Consider the following 19,921-nt stretch of genomic DNA (forward strand, 5'->3'; position numbering starts at 1 on the left):
CAGACTTCTGACCTCCAAAACTATAAGATAGGAAATCTGTACTGTTCTAAACCACTAAGTTGCGGTACTTTGTTACTACAGCAATAGGATGTTATTACCTGTTCCCCAGTGTAAAGCTCCATTTGGAGACAGACAAGCCAAAAAAAACCCCAAAGAGGGCAGCCCCGGGGGCGCAGCGGTTTAGCACCCTGCAGCCTAGGGTGTGATCCTGGAGACCCTGGATCGAGTCCCACATCAGGCTCCCTGCATGGTGCCTGCTTCTCCTTCTGCCTGTGTCTCTGCCTCTCTCTCTCTCTCTCTGTGTGACTGTATGAATAAATAAATAAAATCTTTAAAAAAAAAAAAAGATACCCCTAAAGATGGAAAAAAAAAAAGGTGGATGGGCTGTCTATGGAGCATCTGGGTCCAGCGTAAATACCAGCTGTGTAACCACCCGAGTTCTCTGAAGGCTGGACCGTGCCACATGCGCATTCTGTACTGTACCCAACACAATGGGAGGAAAACCAGAAAAAGAAACTTTCTCATTCTCTTTGTGGTGTTGGATCCTGATTTTTATCCCTGCTGTCATTTCTTAGGTCCCAGGAAACAGACAAGAGGGTGTGTGTTGGGAGCTGGAAACTTTTTTTCCCTTGAGTAAACAGCAACCACCAGTAATGGTCTGCTAGAAACCGAGATCAAGAAACAAAAACATGCTTGGTTTGTGGCTTTGATTCTTCCACTGGCACCTCTGAAAACCAACCCAAGTATCCAACATTCCAGGTGGACAGCATTTAAGAGAGGGACGGCTATGCATGTCCTGGAAAACTCAACCTATGGGCTGCTCCACTGTCTCTCAGCCCGTGAGGAGCCAAAGTCCAACAGGCAAAGGCCCACCAAAAACACAAGGTGGATGAGTGCCGTTCTCAGGTCCTGTGTGGCTTTTAACTGCTTTCTCTCTCAGACTCCTGCCCAATCCTCTTTCTGGGTTTTCTGTTAGCTGAGCCTTTTTGGTATTTCTGTCAACTAGATTTGCGTTGCTTGACCTTGGTCCCTCATTTTTCTTTCTTTTTATTTTATGGAGCAACATAGTATAATATAAAGTATGTAAAAGATTAGACTGGAGCCAAACCACCTTGACTTCAAACCCTGGCTCCTATTTAACCCTGAGCTGACTGACCTCACCACTCTGTACCTGGTCCCCATCCAGGACATGGGGATATTAAGAGCACTGACTTCATAAGGGTTGCTTATGAGGATCATTTAATATTTACAAAGCATTTACAGAAATGCTTAGCACATGTTTGGTAAATATAATAAAAATTGCGATTTCAGCCTGTGAGGAATAGAATATTTCCAAGTATTAGGATGGAAATAGAGATTAAAGATTGAATCCTATGAACTAAAAAAAAATCCCTCCCCAGCCTGAGTTCCTGCACTTCTGTGAGGATGACTCCCACATCTGGAAACTAGTTCCTACGTAACAATAGCCAAATACTTAAAAGTTTAAGCCAAGAAGTTATGATGAAATATTTTTATTCATGCTACAGATGCTAATCAGAAATTCTACAATGGAAGTTTTATGTTTTCAAAGACATGGGTTTAGGGAAAGGATGAGATCAATAGCTATAAAATACTATTAACTAATGTAGAAACAACGAGTTGTTTGTGAGCAAAAAATGATCTTTATTATTATTTGAGGAGTGAAATGTCAGGAATCCTGATGTCAGGTTTGAGCCCCACTAGTAACTAGGGAAGTTTTAACATCCCTTCCTCTCTTTGCCTGTTTCTCTTCCATAAAATAATTGCAGCAGGTTTCTGTATGCTTTGAAAAAAAAATCAAAGTAAAATAAAAATGCTTCAGCTGAAGCAACAGTGGAGTTGACAGAAGAGTTTATGTCTCAGAGAACAGAACAAGAAGTCAAGAAGTGGAATCCCTGATGTTAGAATTAAATGAATGGCAGCACACGTGGTACGAAGCATGGACTATGCATTTCCCAGGACCTGAATGTTGGCACAATAACTTTGATGAATTTTTAAATAGCTGATACCACATAGCAGCAAAGAATGTTAGCTTTACTTCCATTTGTATAAATGAGAAATTTAAGGAACTTGTCAAAATATTACCTGGTAAGCGTGTCTGGCGGACTTGAGGGACTTTGTAAACTATAACACGCAGCGCCACCTAGCGGACTGGGCCAATGTCTCCGTCGTGGGGGCGTGTGGTGTCCTGCTAATTTAGCTTTTGCCAGGATACAATTTTAAGAGGCTATGAAATCACCTGTTTTCCATGTAGAACTAACTGTTGATTTACTCTCCCTCTCCACCTAGTAAACAGTGGGGATCACCAGTCTTTCTGCTACAGGATCCCCTCTGGGTAGGGCACAGCACCACCTGTTCTTTTTTTTTATTTATGATAGTCACAGAGAGAGAGAGAGAGAGAGGGGCAGAGACATAGGCAAAGGGAGAAGCAGGCTCCATGCACCGGGAGCCCGATATGGGATTCGATCCCGGGTCTCCAGGATCGCGCCCTGGGCCAAAGACAGGCGCCAAACCGCTGCGCCACCCAGGGATCCCAGCACCACCTGTTCTAAGGCCATGATCAAAGAATTATGAATGGGACACTAAGATGGCCTCTACGCCCTGTCTCCAAGGAAGGTGGTGAGCCCAGGGGGTGCTATGTCAGACTCTGTAGGGTGCCCCATGTAGGACTCTCAGTGACATTCATGTTTCAGCTATCTACTTCTTATCGCAACCTGTGGTTGTTTTTTTGTTTTTTAATGGTTGGCCATAACTGCCTAGAGTATGAAGTTAGAGAATAATCTAGCAGTCATTTCCTCACGGCTGGTAGTGCGATCTACAGAAGGCAGGCCAACCTAAGAAACACTTTGTACAAAGTGTATTTTTGCCCTTAACACACAAACCTGTCATTTAAATCGTGCAAAACACACATACACATGCGTTCGCACTCACACACGTACACACACACATTAGCTAGCCATGGTGTTTTAGTTTCCAACCTTAACACATTTTTTCCCATGTAGTCATCCAAAACTTCATAGCTATTACCCATTGATCTTATAGTTGGACACCTTTGTTGGGGAATAAAAAAGATGGATTCAAGGTCAGAACCTACAAGTTTTCCCAGATTTGCTTTGTCAGCAAGTCTTTCAGGAGGTGACAAATGGCAGCCTGTGCTTGTTAGGAGTCCATGCTCCACTTGGGCTGGCTCAGTGTTTCTGCATGGAGCATCTGCACAGGCATCTGGAAGCTTCAGTGCAAGTGTCCAGAGAAGAGCACACAGCCTGACTGCCCATTCGCCCTACTTCCTTCCACATGTCTGCATTCTCCTTTCTCTCCTCCAATCTGCTTAGAGAGATGTTTCTCCTTTCTTTTTTCACCTGTAGGCCCTAGGACAGATGAAGAGATGATTTCCTTTGAATTGTTCTGTGACAAAGCCTTACCTGCAAAGGTTTTCCAAACTAGTAAGATAGAGACAGTTCAAGTGCAGAAATAAATACACCTGGCTTTCACCAGTCCACGACTCTCCCAAATCACCTATTCTTTCCTCTTTTAATTTAGAGCTTAGCCTCTGCTGGGGTATCATCTCTACACTGACAATAGGATCCAGGAGGGAAAGTGAAGGAGACATGGCCCTGACTTCCTTAAGCTCTCAAAGTTCCACAAAGCTCAGTGTGTATTCTTTTTAGTCTGAGACAGATCCCAGAGCCTGCCACACCTCGGTGTGCACGCTGGTTGTTATATGATGCCTGGGCAAGTTAGCTCAACTCTTTAAGCCTTAATTTTTTCTGCTTTAAAACCAGATGGTAACAAATATATGGTAAAATTTAAATACACTGAATTACAAGGGAACTTGTATACTACTGGCACATAGCTCAGCACATGCCCAAAGTTTTCTTTCCAACTTGTTTTCTGGTTCTTAATTTTAAGCCAGAAGATCCTTCTTCATTTAGTTCTAGGGAGTCAGGAGGAAACTTCCAAAGTGGAACTATCCTAGAGCCCCTCCATTTAATTATAATTTTGGTTGATGTGGGATCTGAGACCGGTATAAAATTATATCTAATCCTAGGAATGTATGTATATTCCTTACCAGCTTTGGAGAAAAAGCTACAAAGATAAAAAGAAATGATAATAACCCAAAATGGATCCTATGACAATTTAAAAAGGCACTTGAAAGCCAGCAAATGCTAAAAGAGAAAGAATCCGGAGATTTATAGCAGCAAGACAAGTAACCAACATTTCCATACCTTCTTCTAATACCCAAGCAACTCTCAAATAGAGAATATAGATTGAGAAAGCTGTGGCCAAGACTCTGAAGTGAAAGTCAGTCCTCCGATTGTTTATTGCTTTACTAGAGCAGAGGGAAGTGACACCCATTGCCTGTACAGATTCTGTGGCACCATATGCAAAACTGGTCAACAACCAGTACCTGGGTAACTCTTCCAACTCATCCCATTAAAATAATCTTTTGAACTTTGAGTGCCTTTCCTTCCCAAATTATCCCACCCTTATAACAAAGAATCTTGTGTATTCTCAAAAGGACAAGAGTCTTCAGTCTACTGGACAGAAGAAACCAAAGTGCTCCTTTTCCCAAAATCCATTTACTGATGTCTTGATTGAAAATGTACTGGAAGCAGGTCACTGTTACCATTACCTTTTCAAAACAGATTGAAAACCTGAGGAACAGGTGCTAAGAAGACCACACTATCCCTCTGAAGATGGTGAGAATCATCTTGGCAGGGCCAATTTTGCAACCCCATTTCTGGAAGCCAGGACTCAAGGGATTTGCCTTAGTCATGAATGGATATTTCTCCGATCTTAAGGCATGAAGGCTGTCAAAATAAGGCTCCGAAGAGTACCTTTCTGCTCATCAGTGACCTCAGAAGTGAAGGATAGAATGGTTTGGTCTTCCTGAGTAGTGCTCAGTAGGACCGCAGCGGTTTGGCATAGACTGGCTCCAGGATATGATGAATGAGAACCAAAAACAGGCCTCCAAGGAAGACAGCAGTGAGGAAAGCCAGCAGGACATAGCGGCCAATGAAAAAGGAATCCACAATCTGTAGAAAGAAACATCAAAAATGAAATTACTATCACTTCAGCACCCTGCTTGTGCTCATCTGAAATCTTTGATGAGTTGGCCCAAAGTCCATTTCTATTTGTGACTTCCAGTAATGTCTTGCTCTGAATCTCCTCTGCAAATGACTAAGAAAGAACCTTAACACCCTGAGCCGGAAATAAGAGATAAAGATAAGATTAATGAAGTACAGGGAAAAAAATGGCTCAATTTAGAAGGAGGCTCATAAACACTGCAAAGACCTTGGATGAGCTCTTTTATGTCTTGAAATCAGTTATCTGAAAGAGTTCATGAGAAACTTGCTTGCTTGGTCTTAGAAAAGCTCATTTTTGTTGTTAACTTTTCTATTATGGATATTTTACTTTTTAAAAAGATTTTATTTATTTATTCATGAGAGACACACAGAGAGAGGCAGAGACATCACCAGAGGGAGAAGTAGGCTCCCTGCGGGGAGCCTGATGCAGGACTCAATCCTGGGACCTCAGGATCATGCGCTGAGCTAAAGGCAGATGCTCAACCACTGAGCCACCCAGACGTCCCTATTATGGAGAATTTTAAACATATAAAAATATAACAGCATAATAACCCCCATATATGCAAGATCAAGCCCCAAAATCATCAACCCATTCATTGCTGATTCAGGAGAGTTCATTTTCAAAATGGAAAAGTGATTCTTTAAAACTTTCATCAGAAGGGTCCTGAACCCTGACATTCATAATCCAGCGCTCCAAGGCTTAGGTTAAATGACCATTTGCCTGAGACACTGAAATGTTGAAAGGATAGATAACGTGCCCCAAATCATACAGTTGGGTGCCTGCACTCATACTTGAGGCCCTAATGCTGTTGGTCTTTGCGGACAAAACCTATACTTAGAGTTGGCTCTGCCCACCTGCCTACTGTCCACTGCCAGAGCTCTACTCTTCCCAGATCCAATGAGTGGTGCTTAAATCAGGGCAGGAAAAGGCAATTTAATCTATGAGCCTAATGGAACTGGAACATGAACCAAGTGACAGGGTGACTTCACAGCTTCCAAAAGGAAGGGACTCTAAAATACCTGAAAGGCAGTTATGGTGAACAGAACAATGGCCCCCAAATGCCCACATCCTAATCTCCAGAAATAGTGAATATGTTAGATTACATGGCAAAAGAGAAATAGGGCTGTAAATGGAATTAAGGTTGCTAATTGGCTGACTTTAAAATAGGCAGATTAGCCTGGATTATCCAATCCAGGTGGGCCCAGCATAGTCACAAGGGTCCTTACACATGGCAGAAGGAGGTGGAAGAAAAGGTCAAAGAAAGAGATGTAAAGATGCAGGTAGAGTCCGCGAGATGTTTGCTGGCTCTGAAGATGGAGCAAGGGAGCCACTAGCCAAGGGCTGCCTCTAGAAGCTGGGAAAACAAACAAATTCTTCCCCAGAACCTCTAGGAAGGCATTCAGCCCTGCCAACCCCTGACTTTAGCCCTGTGAGACTGCGTTTGGACTTCTAACATACAGAACTGTGAGATAAGACGTCTGTGTTGTAAGCCATAGAGCGGTGGTGATTTGTTACAGCAGCAACAGGAAGCTAATACAGTGGCGATGCCCAGACTACCTGTCAAGTCCTAGCACTGCTCTGATCGCAGAGATCCAAAGATACCAAGAAGGAAAGGGCTGCTCCAGAGATTACCCCAACAGCCAACTTACAACAAAGGTCAGTTTGATAAAACAGCTTTAACATAACTTTGACCTTGGCTCCTGTACCGAACAAGTCTCTCGTGGGCTACATGTTTGCTCGTTTGACACGTTTCACTTTTTAATTAGCCAATTAGCAGGCCTTAGGTGCAGAAGGCCCAGGTCATGTATTATTGATACAGTATTGAGCCAGGCTGCTGCAGGGGCCAGTTCTCAAAGCCTGAAAATGAAAACACCAGTTCTGCTGGCCATGCTGACAGACATATTTTGCTCAAACATCCTTCTCTCCTGGGTCTGTAACTCCTATGACGGAGGATAGAGGGATTGAATTCAAAACAGTATTTTTGGTTCTGCGCCCTTTTTCCAATATTCACGTCTACAGCGGCCCAGAAATATGGCCCTTCATACTCTCTCCCTCTCAGGGAAACAGAGGCGGGAGTCTCTTTCTGGCTCCCACACTTGGTACTTGCACCTTGACAGAGCAGTTTTCAAATGTTGAGAAAAATACCTGCTATGTGTGGAAATGATTCCTTAAATCTGTGTGGTATTATGTGCCATGGACTTTTCAGAACAAACTTCCTCTCTTTTGCCACAATCAGTCCTAGATAGGGTTAGAAACATGCACCAATTTTAGTTCAGAACTTGGATAATTTTGTGTACTGTGGTCTAGTGTCGACAACTCACCCATAAAATTCCCATTCAGTTTCTGTCGAGTACCCAACAATGAAGATTTTGCAGACCTCAGCTTGAATCCTTGTTCTGCCTCTTCCCACATATGTATGACCTTGGGCCAGTTACTTTAGCCTCTTAGAGCCTCAGTGTCCTTACCTATAAAATGGGAATAGCACTATCTCATACTAGTTATAGTTGTCTTAAGGTTTAAGTGAGATATGCTGAGATATGCAAACAAGGTGCCTAGCACACAACCTCACACACAGTAATCCCTTAAAAAATGTTAGATGAGGTGCCCGGGTGGCTCAGTCGGTGGAGCGTCCTCTTGATTTCAGCCCAGGTCATGATCTCAGGATCCTGGGATCGAGTGCTGTGTTGGGCTTTGCATTCAGCCAGGAACCTGCTTAAGGTTCTCTCTCTGCCTCTCCCCCTGTCTTCCTCTCTTAAAAAAAGAAAAACGTGAGCTAATGTCATCATTATTACTTTAAAAATGAAAATGGGAGGTTGAGAGGAAAGAAGCTGCTAGAATGAGTGACGGGAAATAAGTGAATACCATTATCAAGATCTTAGGGTAAAGCCAGAGCCCCAGTCAGGAATGAAGTAGATGGGTGGGGTCTCCAGAAGGACTGTGAGCGAAGTGGTAACAATCCCTCTAGAGAGGTGGGTGCTGGAGGATGGGGTTCCAGGAATGAGTGGCAGCCCATCCCCCCAGACAGCCATTGGTACTGAATTCAGCTGTCTCTACAACTTCTGCTTTTCACAGAAATGCTCTTTCCCCACCAATCTTCTTTATGGAGAGTACTCTCTTGAAAGCATGCGTGGAGTAATTGAAACACATGGGGATGGACAAGCTTGCCACTCAGCACCCTGAGGGCATTGTATGCTTTGGCAGGGATCTAGGTTTCTGAGCCCCGATTACCAGGATGGGGACACTTGCATTTCAGGGCCAGGTGCTATTCCTGTTCCTAAGTCATTTCCTCTTCTCCAGCCCCACTGTGTCAGGTGGTTTTTGGATGCACTGCTCATTCAGCTTGATGCTCAGTGGGGACACACTTGAACCAGGCATCTGACTGCCCCGTGGTGTTGCATTTGGGAATCAGTGTGAGAGTCTCATCCTGGGTGAAAGGACTGGGCAATGTAAAACTTCCCCTGGGCTTTCCCCACCGTGTGTTAACTTTATGCTTCCTACACATTTCAGCTGACCTGACGACCTGAGACCTGATGTAGGGGAGCACCTTGGAGCAGGATAGCGGTCTAGACCAAGAAAGAGAAGAGTTATGACTCAGGAGGCAAAATTAAGCCAATGGTTTTACCTTCATTTCAACCTCTGGGGCTGGGACTTCGCTGGCTCGAGGGAAGAGCAGCAGAACTGATGTGATGATCAGAGCACCGAGGAACACAAAAATGATAGAGAACCTGGGGTCAAAAGACAGAACGTCACGAGCCTGGTTTACAGATTCCTCTCTAATCAGTTAGGTCTGGACTGGCTCTTCCCTGGAGCCAATATTCTAAGTTCCAGTCCCTTAACAAGGCACAGAGCCCTGCCCACACTGTCCAGTGAATTAGAAATACTCTCCCCTTCTTCCTCATGGGTCCCCAACTGGATGCCTTCCTGTTGATTCCTGGTGATTCGAGATTCCTAAGAATGGGAATTAGTACTTTTTGTCTCTGTACATTCATGATCATGAAAAATCAGAGCAGCCCTTCCCTCTTCTCAACTTCTCTGTTTGTCTTTAGACTGGAATACTCTGGTAGATCACGTAGCTCGCTGCTTTGTGTGGACACTGTCTGGCCAGAGCGCGACTCTGCAGTATGCTCAGGGTCAGTATTCTGAGGCCAGTCCCCAAGAGAGAGCCAAGCCATCGGCACTTCTGCTGTGTCCCCAGGCCCAGGTTAGGGCCTTAGGGACAGACGGAGCATGTGCTCTCTTAAGTCTGAACAATTAAGAAAGACACACACATACACCTCCGAGAAATTCAGCAGGCAGAGAATGCGGATTTCCTTTTTGTCTCTCCCATATCCTCCACAGTGAGAGCTGGAAAATATACCACTTCCCTTCTCCTCTCACCTCCGCTTCAGAGCATAAATAACACCGTCAGTGCTTATGATAACAGGTTAAAATGCAACTCATTCAAACTGCCAGTAATTACAAAAATGATCTTCTGGATTCTAAATGTTTAATGAGCATCAGCGATTTCGCTTCTAATTGCTTTTACCTTGGACTCCCAGCTGGAGAGAATGCCTTACCTGGCTATCCCCGAGGCTCTGGATAACAGCACACACAGCAGCAGCACCAGCACCCAGAGCAGGGCTAGGATGAACACGCCGGCCCCCACCCCGAGCACGGTGCCAGCCATCTGTGGGGGAAACGAAGCATGAGCACCCCCACTCGGCCCTGGAGCCACCCGGGCACCAGGTGCCATGCGCCACTCTCCCTGCACTGGTGCTACCTATCTTCAGCCCTCTCCTGGCTGTGCGAGGGCAGTCAGACAGGTGCAAATCCAAATACAGAATGTCCGAATTCAGTATGATGAACTTTTTTATTTTTTTATTTATTTTATTTTTTTTAAAGATTTTATCCATTTATTCATGAGAGACACAGGGAGAGAGAGGCAGAGACACAGGCAGAGAGAGAAGCAGGCTCCATGCAGGGAGCCCGATGTGGGACTCGATACCAGGTCTCCAGGATCACACCCTGGGCTGAAGGCCGATGCCTAACCACGGAGCCACCCAGGCGTCCCAGTATGATGAACTTCTGATTAGAATTATCAGAATACAGGTCTTTGGGAAAATCCAGTCTCTTAATAGGAATTAGAAATTAAAAACACCAAGTCTTTGTTTTAGGTGAGGATGGAGAGGTTGCTTTTTGCTCTGTGTGGCTCACTTCAGATCTGGTATCTGAATCCTGGTTTGGCTTCTCTGATGAAGCAGCAAGCTGAATGCTCTCCTGCTATAAACACTACCGGCTGGGGACGGGAGGGGGCTGTGAAGGCACCAGGGCCCAAGCACAGGGAGCCCATGTGGAGGCTGAAGCTCTCAGGTGTGCTAAGTCTGAGTCTGAGGTGTGAGCTTTAACTCCCCAGACAATCACAGGACAGATATGTCCCACTCTACTCTTTGAGTTTTTCTTCATGAAAAGGAAGCAAACTCCTAAATGCTTGAAGAAGATGAGAACGATGAAGAAGAAAAAAGGAGCCATCACTGTATTTACAAACATATTTCATTTACTCATGCAACAGGCTTCTGAGGTAGGTCTTATTACAGTTGGGCTACAGAAGACATAACTGAGCTGTAATGTGAAGGAATATGTATTAGCAAACTGCTGGCTTATGATAGAATGGTGTCCTCTCACAGTTCTGGAGGCCAGAAGTCTGAAATCAAGGTGCCAGCCAGGCTGAGCTTCCTCCAAAAGCTCTAGGGGAGAATGCTTCCTGGATTCTTCTAGAGTCTGGTGTGTCGGGCATTGCTTGGCTTGTGGCTGCATGGCTCCATCTTCCCATGGCCTTCTCCTTTCTGTCCCTGTCTCTTCCTCTTCTGTCTCTTATGAGGACAATTGTGGTGCATTTAGGATCCACCCAAAGAATCTGGTTTGATCTCTTCTCAAGATCCTCAATTATGCCTTGCAAAGACCCTTCTTCCACATAAGGTCACATTCACAGGTTCTGGGGTTTAGGATGTGGGCACAATCTTTGCGACCTACTCCAATGATTCTAGAGCAGTCCCTCCCCTTGATTTTCCCCTTCAGTATCAGAGACAAATATCAAGCAAATAAATTCCTCCTCAGTCAATGGTTTTCTTTACCCTGATGGCTTAAATACCACAAAAATTATCATCTATGAGAAGCTCTGTTATAAAGCCATTGGAAAGATCAGAAAGGAAGCCCTAGGAATAAACTGACAAACAAACATTTATTCGATCAACATCTATATGTGCCACAAGGGAGTCACAAGGGTCACAAGGGTAAACTAGACGTATCTTCTGACAGAAGCTGCAGGCCCACTGGAGAACGCTGTCATGCGAACAATTATCCACACCACGCTCTGATAAGGAGACAGAGTACGGTGGGAACTGACATAGTGCTAAGGGAGAAGGCTTCTCCAAGGTGACCTCGCACAGGCCCATTTGGGAAAGAATCAGTGTGGCAGGATGACAGGCAGGGGTGGGATGAGCTGAGAGAGGAGTGGTGGCAGATGAGGCTGGGCTCTCACTTGCCTCTCTCACCTAACTGGGGTGCATCCCCCCCCTCTTAGAGCACACAGTATCACCTCAGTAACCCTAAACTGTCAAGTGTTTCCCCCCATTTCTGGGTCCTTGTATTTGCTGTTTCCACTGCCTGGATTTAACCCCCAACCCCCAACGAACCTTCCACTATTTACAGGGCTGGCTTCTCATCTGTCTGATCTCAGCCTTAAATGTAACCTCCTCAGAAAGGTCTTCCCTCATGGCTCTTGCTAAACTAACACCTCGAACAATTACTCTCCATCACTCCTTATTTCCTTCAGGATACATTTCATAAACTGTAGTGTACATTTTTACTTACTATTTACAGGTTTACTTTCTATGTCTCCAACCAGTAAAGTCCACTAGGACAGAGACTTTAAATCTTGCTCACCACAGTATCCCCAGTTCTTTTTTTTTTTTTTAATTTTTATTTATTTATGATAGAGAGAGAGAGAGAGAGAGAGAGAGAGAGAGAGAGAGGCAGAGACATAGGCAGAGGGAGAAGCAGGCTCCATGCACCGGGAGCCCGACGTGGGATTCGATCCCGGGTCTCCAGGATCGCGCCCTGGGCCAAAGGCAGGCGCTAAACCGCTGCGCCACCCAGGGATCCCAGTATCCCCAGTTCTTACCACAGATTTTATAAGCAAGAAATATTTGTTGGATGAATAAATGAAGCAGTGCTAACAAGTCCACAGAAATCAAGTGAAGGTGTGATAGGATCATTTTTAGCTTTAGAAAGATGACTGTAACTTCTGGTCAATACACTGGACAGACCTACCAAGGGAAGTACCTCATACAACAGTGAACACTTGCTTAATAAAACTGAGCAAAAGGAATTCAATACATGGCAGAGCTCGGAAGCAATAAAGGAAAATCCTGAAGCTATAAATGAAAATGTAATTCAAAATCTGAGTGGTAAGCAGGAGCTGAGCTTTGCAGGGATACCAAAACCAGCTGCAGACTCTGGAGCAGCCCCCTTCACCTCTTGGACAGGTGAAGTATCAGACCCACAATACAGAGAACTGGAATTGGGAACAAGGCATAAAGATAAGCCCTGAAAGGACTCATATGTTTTTGAAATAGGGATGAAAACATTTGCTGCTGACTTTATTGGAGGAGAGCTGGCAAGTACCTCAGGCCATGAGTGAAAAAAGAATAAACCAAGAGAAATGTGAATCCCAACCCAACACCACATGTGGATGTGGGGTTCAAATCATACTATCAAAGTGGTATGGGAATCTCGAGAAGTAAGATTAACATAAAACCAGTCTAAAAGTGAGAAACCCATAAATGCCCAGCAGTGATAACTGAAACCACTCTGTAAGGATGCCACACAATCGGCACACAAGGCTCCTAGTAGAGTGGGTATAAAATAAAGATGTTTTCAGATGTACAAAGACTGAAATGGAGTTCACATATGCTTGGGCAAGAATGAAAATGAACTAAGAAAGAAGGCATGGATGTGAGGAGGAATGGTAAGAAAAATACTGGGAAATACTGATAGTAAAGATTTCTGTAATGATAAGGACAAATTGTTTGAGGAGTTAAAAACAAGGAAGAACAATAGCAACATATTTATGGATATGTCTCTTCAGGCAAGGGAACCAAAGCAAAAATAAACTATTGAGACTACACCAAAATAAAAAGCTTTTACACAACAAAGGAAACCATCAATAACACAAGGCAACCTAGTGAATGAGAGAAGATATTTGCAAATAATATATCCCATAAGGGGTTAATACCCAAAACACATAAAGAAATTCTGCAATTGGACACCAAAAAACCCCCCAAAACAAACAAAAAACCCCCAACAACAATCTGATGAAAAAATGGGCAGAGGACCTGAATAAACATTTTTCCAAAGAAGGCATACAGATGGCCAACAGACACTTGAAAAGATACTCAACATCACTCATCATCAGGGAAATGCAAATCAAAACCACAATGAGATATTACATTATACGAATCAGAATGGCTAGATAAGAAAAAGAAATTACAAGTGTTAGTGAGGATGTAAAGAAAAAGGAACCCTCATACCCTATTGTAACATAAATTGGTACAACCACTTGGAAAACAGTATGGAGGTTCTTCAAAAAATTAATGATAGAAATACCATATGATTCAGTAATTCCACTCCTGGGAATTTACCTAAAGAAAATGGAAACACTAATTTGAAAAGATATGCAGCCCTATGTTTATTGCAGCATTATTTACACTAGCCAAGATATAGAAGCAACGGAAGAGTGCGTCAATAGAAGAATGGATAAAGAAGATCTGGTATGTACACACACATGTACACACATGAGCCGAAACCAAGAGTTGGACGCTCAACTGACTGAGCCACTCAGGTGCCCCCAAAGGTATTTTTTTTTTAAAGTAGAGAAATAAACTACATTCCTGGATGGGATGGTTCAATATGAAAAGATCTCAGTATCAATTCAATGCAATTCTAACCAAAATCTCAAAATAAATTTTTATGGAACTCATGGAACTTGAAAACAGATCCTAAATTCATATGGAAGAGCAAAAGCCCAAGAATAGCGAAAACAATTTTGAGAACTAGGATGGAGACTTGCCTTTCTTGTTACCAACTGCCGCAAGACACATTATAAAACCAAGGTAATTAAAACAGTGTGATATGGCATAAAGACACATGGATCAGTGGGATAAAATAGAGAACCCAGAAACAGATCCATGCATTTACGAGAACTTTGTATAGGACGGAGTTGGTTCTTATTCAGCAGGTAAAGGATTTCATAGATGGTGTTGGGACAAATGATCAACCAATCAGAAAATAGTAATACTCGACCTCTACTTTATGTCATATACAAGCCAATTTTATATGGAAAGTAATTCATAATAAAACAGCATATGTTTAAATATACAAATGTTCAGGCTGACTACACTAGAATACATAATGAAGTACAGCAGTCAGATGCTTGCACCTAAACTTAGAATCACCATGAACGCAAAAGCTACAAATGCAGGCTCATGCAGGTGTGTTGTATGGCAACTCAAATACCACGAGCTGGGCTGCCTTCAGTTATGTGATTTTCTCAAGTGATGAACAACTCTTGTTAAAGTTCCAAAACACAAGTAAGTATAATTTTCCCTTGATTTACATTTGAGTTGCATTCCTGGAAATTTTACTATATCAAACTATGCCAAAAAATACATTATGTTTATATGAAAAATGGAGTTAGGTTCTAGGCTCAGATTACAAATAAGTATCCTGTGGGACACTTGAAAATTGTACAGGATGCAGGACAATTCTTCACTGCAGAACCTCTAGCATCCGCAGCCCTGCTCTGAAAACCCCAGTAGTGCCTTCAAATCACAATAATAACCAAATGTGCTCTTACAAATTCCAAAATGACCAACAGGGCAGTACCATCCCCTTGGAGATGTTCTGGGAAAACTCTTACATAAAGAGACATCTATAAGGATGTTCACTGAAGTTTTTTTCATAATAGCAAAACATCTGAAAAAACCTAAGTGTCCATGAATAAGAGAATGGATACAGTATTATATACTCGTAATGAACACTTAAAATGAATGAATTTGGTTACCTGTATTGATATGAATGCTATCTCAGAGACAATGTTGAGTGATAAAAGCGAATTATAAATTGAAGCCCACAGTATGATATTAGTTGTGTTTTTAATATTAGAGAAGTAAAATATAGGGGCGCCTGGGTGGCACAGTTGGTTAAGTTTTCAACTCTTGGTTTCAGCTCAGGTAATGATCTCAGGGTCAGGAGATGAACTTCTTAAGGCTCAACCTCAGCATGGAGTTGGCTTCAGTTTCTCTCTTCCTCTCCCTCTGCCCACCCCGTGCCCCACCACCCCACACACTCTCACAGTCTCTCTAAAATAAGTAAGCAGATCTTTAAAAAGTAATATATATCATTTATGATGTACATGTATACTGTACAAATATAAATCCACGGGCACAAATGATGTACAACAGTCTCAAGAGTGTTTGCCTATGGGGAGGGAGGAAGGAAGGCAAATGGGGCCAGAAAAGAGAACAAGAGGGATCTGAAATAAATCTGTGATGTTTTATTTAAAAGAAAAAAACTTGGGGATCCCTGGGTGGCGCAGCGGTTTAGCGCCTGCCTTTGGCCCCGGGCGCGATCCTGGAGACCCGGGATCGAATCCCACGTCGGGCTCCCGGTGCATGGAGCCTGCTTCTCCCTCTGCCTGTGTCTCTGCCTCTCTCTCTCTCTCTCTCTGTGTGACTATCATAAATAAATAAAAATTAAAAAAAAATAAAAGAAAAAAAACTTAAGCAGATGTGCCAAACTGTTAATGTTTCTTTTTTTTTTTAATTTTTATTTATTTATGATAGTCACACAGAGAGAGAGAGAGGCAGAGACATAGGCAGAGGGAGAAGCTGGCTCCATGCACCGGAAGCCCGACGTGGGATTCGATCCCGAGTCTCCAGGATCACACCCTGGGCCAAAGGCAGGCGCTAAACCGCTGTGCCACCCAGGGATCCCACTGTTAATGTTTCTTAATCTCGTTAGTAGGGCAAAGGTATCTGTTATACTACCCAGTGTAATATTCTCTATTTATGAAATTCTTCAGAGAACTCTTAATTTTTAAAGAGGTAGCTGGTGGCTCAGTGCATATGAATTAAGATCAGAGACCAGACTGGTGACCAGTAGGGGACTTTCTGGATAAGGGATATTGAGGGTCTAGACTCCTGTAGCTGTGGAAATGGAAAGGAGTCAAGGGAAAAGGTGTTAGAGATGACTCAGGTTTCCTGCTTCATTGACTGAGCTGATGGTACTACCCTAACAAGATAACTAATTAATTGCTGCTGTTTTGTATAAACTGTAAAAATTACTTGTAAAACTTGGACCAACTCTAACGCCTAGAATACTGGGCAAGTGGTAACTGCAGTTGGTACCATCAGAAACAAGCCCTTCAATCTCCATGAAAGTTTAAAGGTTCATGAGCCATTGGGGTCCATATATGGCATGGCTTTAAAGTAATGAGATAAATATCCCCAGCCTCTTATAAGAATGCGGTTCATCAGTTTATAACCAAACTGTACATTTTCTGACTAAGCATGGACAGGAAAGCCTAGATATAGTATAGAGCACTATTGTGGGATAGAAGTGAACATCCAGTCATCTTATTTTGTTTATTCAGTGTGGGGAATACTTGTGATTATTTCCCATACTGGAATAGCTTAATTATTGAGTAAAATACAATAAAAAAATTAAAACAATGGTGTTTTGGATTCATGTCCAGGGCTTTTATTTTTTATTTTTTAAAGATTTTATTTATTTATTCATGAGAGACAGAGAGAGAGGCAGAGGGAGAAGCAGGCTCCCTGCAGGGAGCCAGATTCAGGAATCGATCCCAAGACCCCAACATCATGCCTGAGCTGAAGGCAGACGCTCAACCATTGAGCCATTCAGGCACCCCCCATGAACCTGGCTTTTTTAAACCTTCTTTGAGAACAGATGGTTTAGCCAACCTGGTTTCCAGCATAAGTCCATTTACTTGGGACGCCTGGGTGGCTCATCAGTTGAGCATCTGCCTTCAGCCCAGGGCATGATCCCGGGGTCCTGGGATGGAGTCCCACATCGGGCTCCCTGAATGGAGCCTGCTTCTCCCTCTGCCTGTGTCTCTGCCTCTTTCTCTCTGTGTGTGTCTCCAATCAATCAATAAATAAAATCTTAAGAAAAAAGAAAGAAAAAGAAATACTGAGTAATTACAGACATTGCCAGAACATTAAAAAAAAAGAAAAAAGAATTTGAAAACCCTGTTTAGTAGCCGACAACCAGAGCAACAACAGGTCCAATGTCCCCACTCTGTGCTCATGCTGTGAGGTCTTTCTTCGGAAAGAGATTGTCCAAAACTTTCAGAGGCCTGTGCAGTGCACTGCTCATTCATGCACTGTTGGTTCTTCATACCCTTTCTCGCAGCTTTCAGATAAAACTGACAGACAGGCATACATGGAGGTGCCTGACCCCTGCACCCTCGGCCTAACAGACCTAATACACCGCTGGCCCTGGCTGTGGATCCCGTGTGAGAATACCAATGGCCATCCAAGAATAACTTACTGTCCAGCACAAACGTGCCTTCCACGGAGGCTAAGTTGGGCCTAGTGCCCTATGGGAGGTAGATATCTCACCCATTCCCGCACTTTCACAAGCTCCAGCCCAGGAAGGCAGCAGAAAACGGGGATTCCAGGAGTCACTGGCCTTTCTTGAGGATTCACTTTCCTTTATAGCTGTTCCAAACATTCAAATATAATGGGGTGAGCGGGGAGGAGGCGGGGAGCATCACACATTTATTTTTCTACATTATTTATTATTTTTCTACATTCAATCCGGTTTGAATTTTAATGTATTAGGATAATGCTTCTACCTTTGTTAATGAAGTAAAATGCAAGGCTGGGGAGGATAAAAAATCCATCGCGGCGCTACCTAAATGCCTTCGATGTGGCATCATCTCTTAGGGCACTCTGAGAAAACGGGGACCGGGGGTGGAGGCCGGGGCTCCCACTTCCCCCCCGGGCGGTGCAGACCGCACCGGCGGCTCGCGGCGGGGCAGCGGCACCCCCGGACCTGGGGTCTGCGGGTCTGGCGTCGCCCCCGGTCTCATCTTCAGGATGTGCGCCCGGCTACCTCCCAGCAGGCGGACAGACCAATGTATCTGAATCACGCACCGACATTGCGCTTTCTCAGCAGCACGAGGAAGCGAGCATCCCTGCTTCCCCCGCCCCGGGCCTTGGGTCCAGATCGGCGGCGAGCCGTGCGCCCACGCCCTCCTGCAGCCTCCTCCACCCCAGCCTCCCCCAGGCTGCCTCCGCAGCCGCCCCCACTTTCCTCGCCTCCCCCTCACCTGGCTCTCCCGCTCCCACCAGGTGTCCTACTCACACCTCAAGGTCCGACCGGGTCCAGCCCACAGGGGCTTCGGTCTCCTTCCGACGAATCACAAGTGGGCTTTCATCCAGGCGCTTCCAGATTCGCTAATCAGCGCGGCTCTTTCAACACCCAGCTTCCTTCGTATTTGCTTACGGCCGCAGCGCCTCCGGGCAACGCCGAGCGTGGTGGGTGGGCACGTCGCTCTCTGTTGCTCCCTCCGATTGGTCGGTTCTGGTGTCAATCACACCGTCTCTTAGGTAACCCGCAGAACCATTGGTCAGTCTGGCGCGGGGGCGGGCTGTTAGGCGCGAGGGAGTCTATTCTCCGGGCCTCCCTCGCTGTTACTATGGAGACGGTACAGCCGGGTGGTAGAGCCGTGGAAGGCAACCTCTTCCCCTCACCTCGAAGCCTGGAGATTTGTACCGCAGTCTGGACGTTAATGTCTGCTTCGGAGTCTGATGGGCGTCTCTGTTCCCGATCCGGTGGTTTGGGTGGGCGGCGGGACTCTGGGGGCAAGTCCCATTAGGCCTCGGAGAGGTGGGGTCAGGCTCAGTCATTAGGGGTCCCTAACCCCCCACCCCACCCCACCCCCCACCCCGGAAGGAGCCGAGGCCGAAGCACAAGTTGCAACAGCATCATATTTTCATTTATCCTTACCTGGCCTTATTTTATTTGGAGTTATTCTTCGGTTAGCTTTAGGAAGTAGACCATGGCCAGGATAATTCTGCTCAAGGGCCGGGCCGAGGAAGCGAGGCCAGGGTCCATCGGGTAAATCTGCAGCCACACCTCCAGGCAGCTGGAAGTGGTCCATGCTTTTAGGAGACTGCTCTTACCCAACCGCAAACTAAAACTCGCCACGATCTAGTTCCGAAGCTATGTAGGGCCGGTTAGTCCAAAACATCCATAAATCAGGCCAAGCAATGGAAATAGGACCGAGGATGCATGCTCCACTGCTGAATCAGGAAGGGAAAAGAGACCACAGTCAAAACCAAAACAATACCAAATTTGAGAACTGCAGTGCTTGAACCTTTGACCTCAGACAACTTTCAGAAATGTCATGAAGCAAACTATTCAGTCCTGGGACGCTGAATCTCTGATTTAGGGAATTCAGCTTCTGCGTCATAGCTTTGTGAGTAAAATAGAAGAAGATGACTGAATTCCATTGAATGAAAGTCTTAAATTTACTCTGCTTTCAAGGTTTCATTTGCAGTCATTTGTCTTAGCCCACTATTTCTCATGTGTTCAACAACTGAACCACTTGGCCCAGGGAGGAGCTCTGAGGTTAAGAAAGCCATTATTTTGATTAATTGATTTCCTTGGAATTGAGTGTTAAAGTGTAGCAAAGCACTGGTAGGGACTATGAAGACACAAAAAAATATCATGTGGCCCCTGCCCTCCT

General features: G+C 44.5%; 1 protein-coding gene across 6 annotated transcripts; it reads right to left on the reverse strand.

Moving 5' to 3' along the window:
- Positions 1–1,471: 1,471 nt before the first annotated feature.
- Positions 1,472–19,270, reverse strand: TMEM218 (transmembrane protein 218). 6 transcript variants are annotated; one of them, XR_008661995.1, is made up of 5 exons: positions 18,500–18,592; positions 9,663–9,772; positions 8,729–8,831; positions 4,857–5,054; positions 1,472–3,386 (listed from the first exon to the last, which is right to left on the reverse strand). XR_008661995.1 is itself a non-coding variant. In XM_055306957.1 (5 exons), the coding sequence occupies exons 3-5, from the start codon at positions 9,770–9,772 to the stop codon at positions 4,920–4,922; spliced, it is 348 nt and encodes a 115-aa protein (XP_055162932.1). In that variant the 5' UTR covers positions 17,787–17,885; positions 18,500–18,582; the 3' UTR covers positions 4,316–4,919. The 6 variants fall into 6 exon arrangements, 4 of the variants coding, with proteins under 4 accessions (XP_055162932.1, XP_055162935.1, XP_055162933.1 ...); XR_008661994.1 differs by having other exon boundaries at positions 1,478–3,386; positions 4,652–5,054; XM_055306957.1 differs by lacking the exon at positions 1,472–3,386 and adding an exon at positions 17,787–17,885 and having other exon boundaries at positions 4,316–5,054; positions 18,500–18,582.
- Positions 19,271–19,921: the final 651 nt, after the last annotated feature.

Source organism: Nyctereutes procyonoides, unplaced genomic scaffold, assembly GCF_905146905.1.
Source record: "Nyctereutes procyonoides isolate TBG_1078 unplaced genomic scaffold, NYPRO_anot_genome, whole genome shotgun sequence".
Taxonomy (NCBI): domain Eukaryota; kingdom Metazoa; phylum Chordata; class Mammalia; order Carnivora; family Canidae; genus Nyctereutes; species Nyctereutes procyonoides.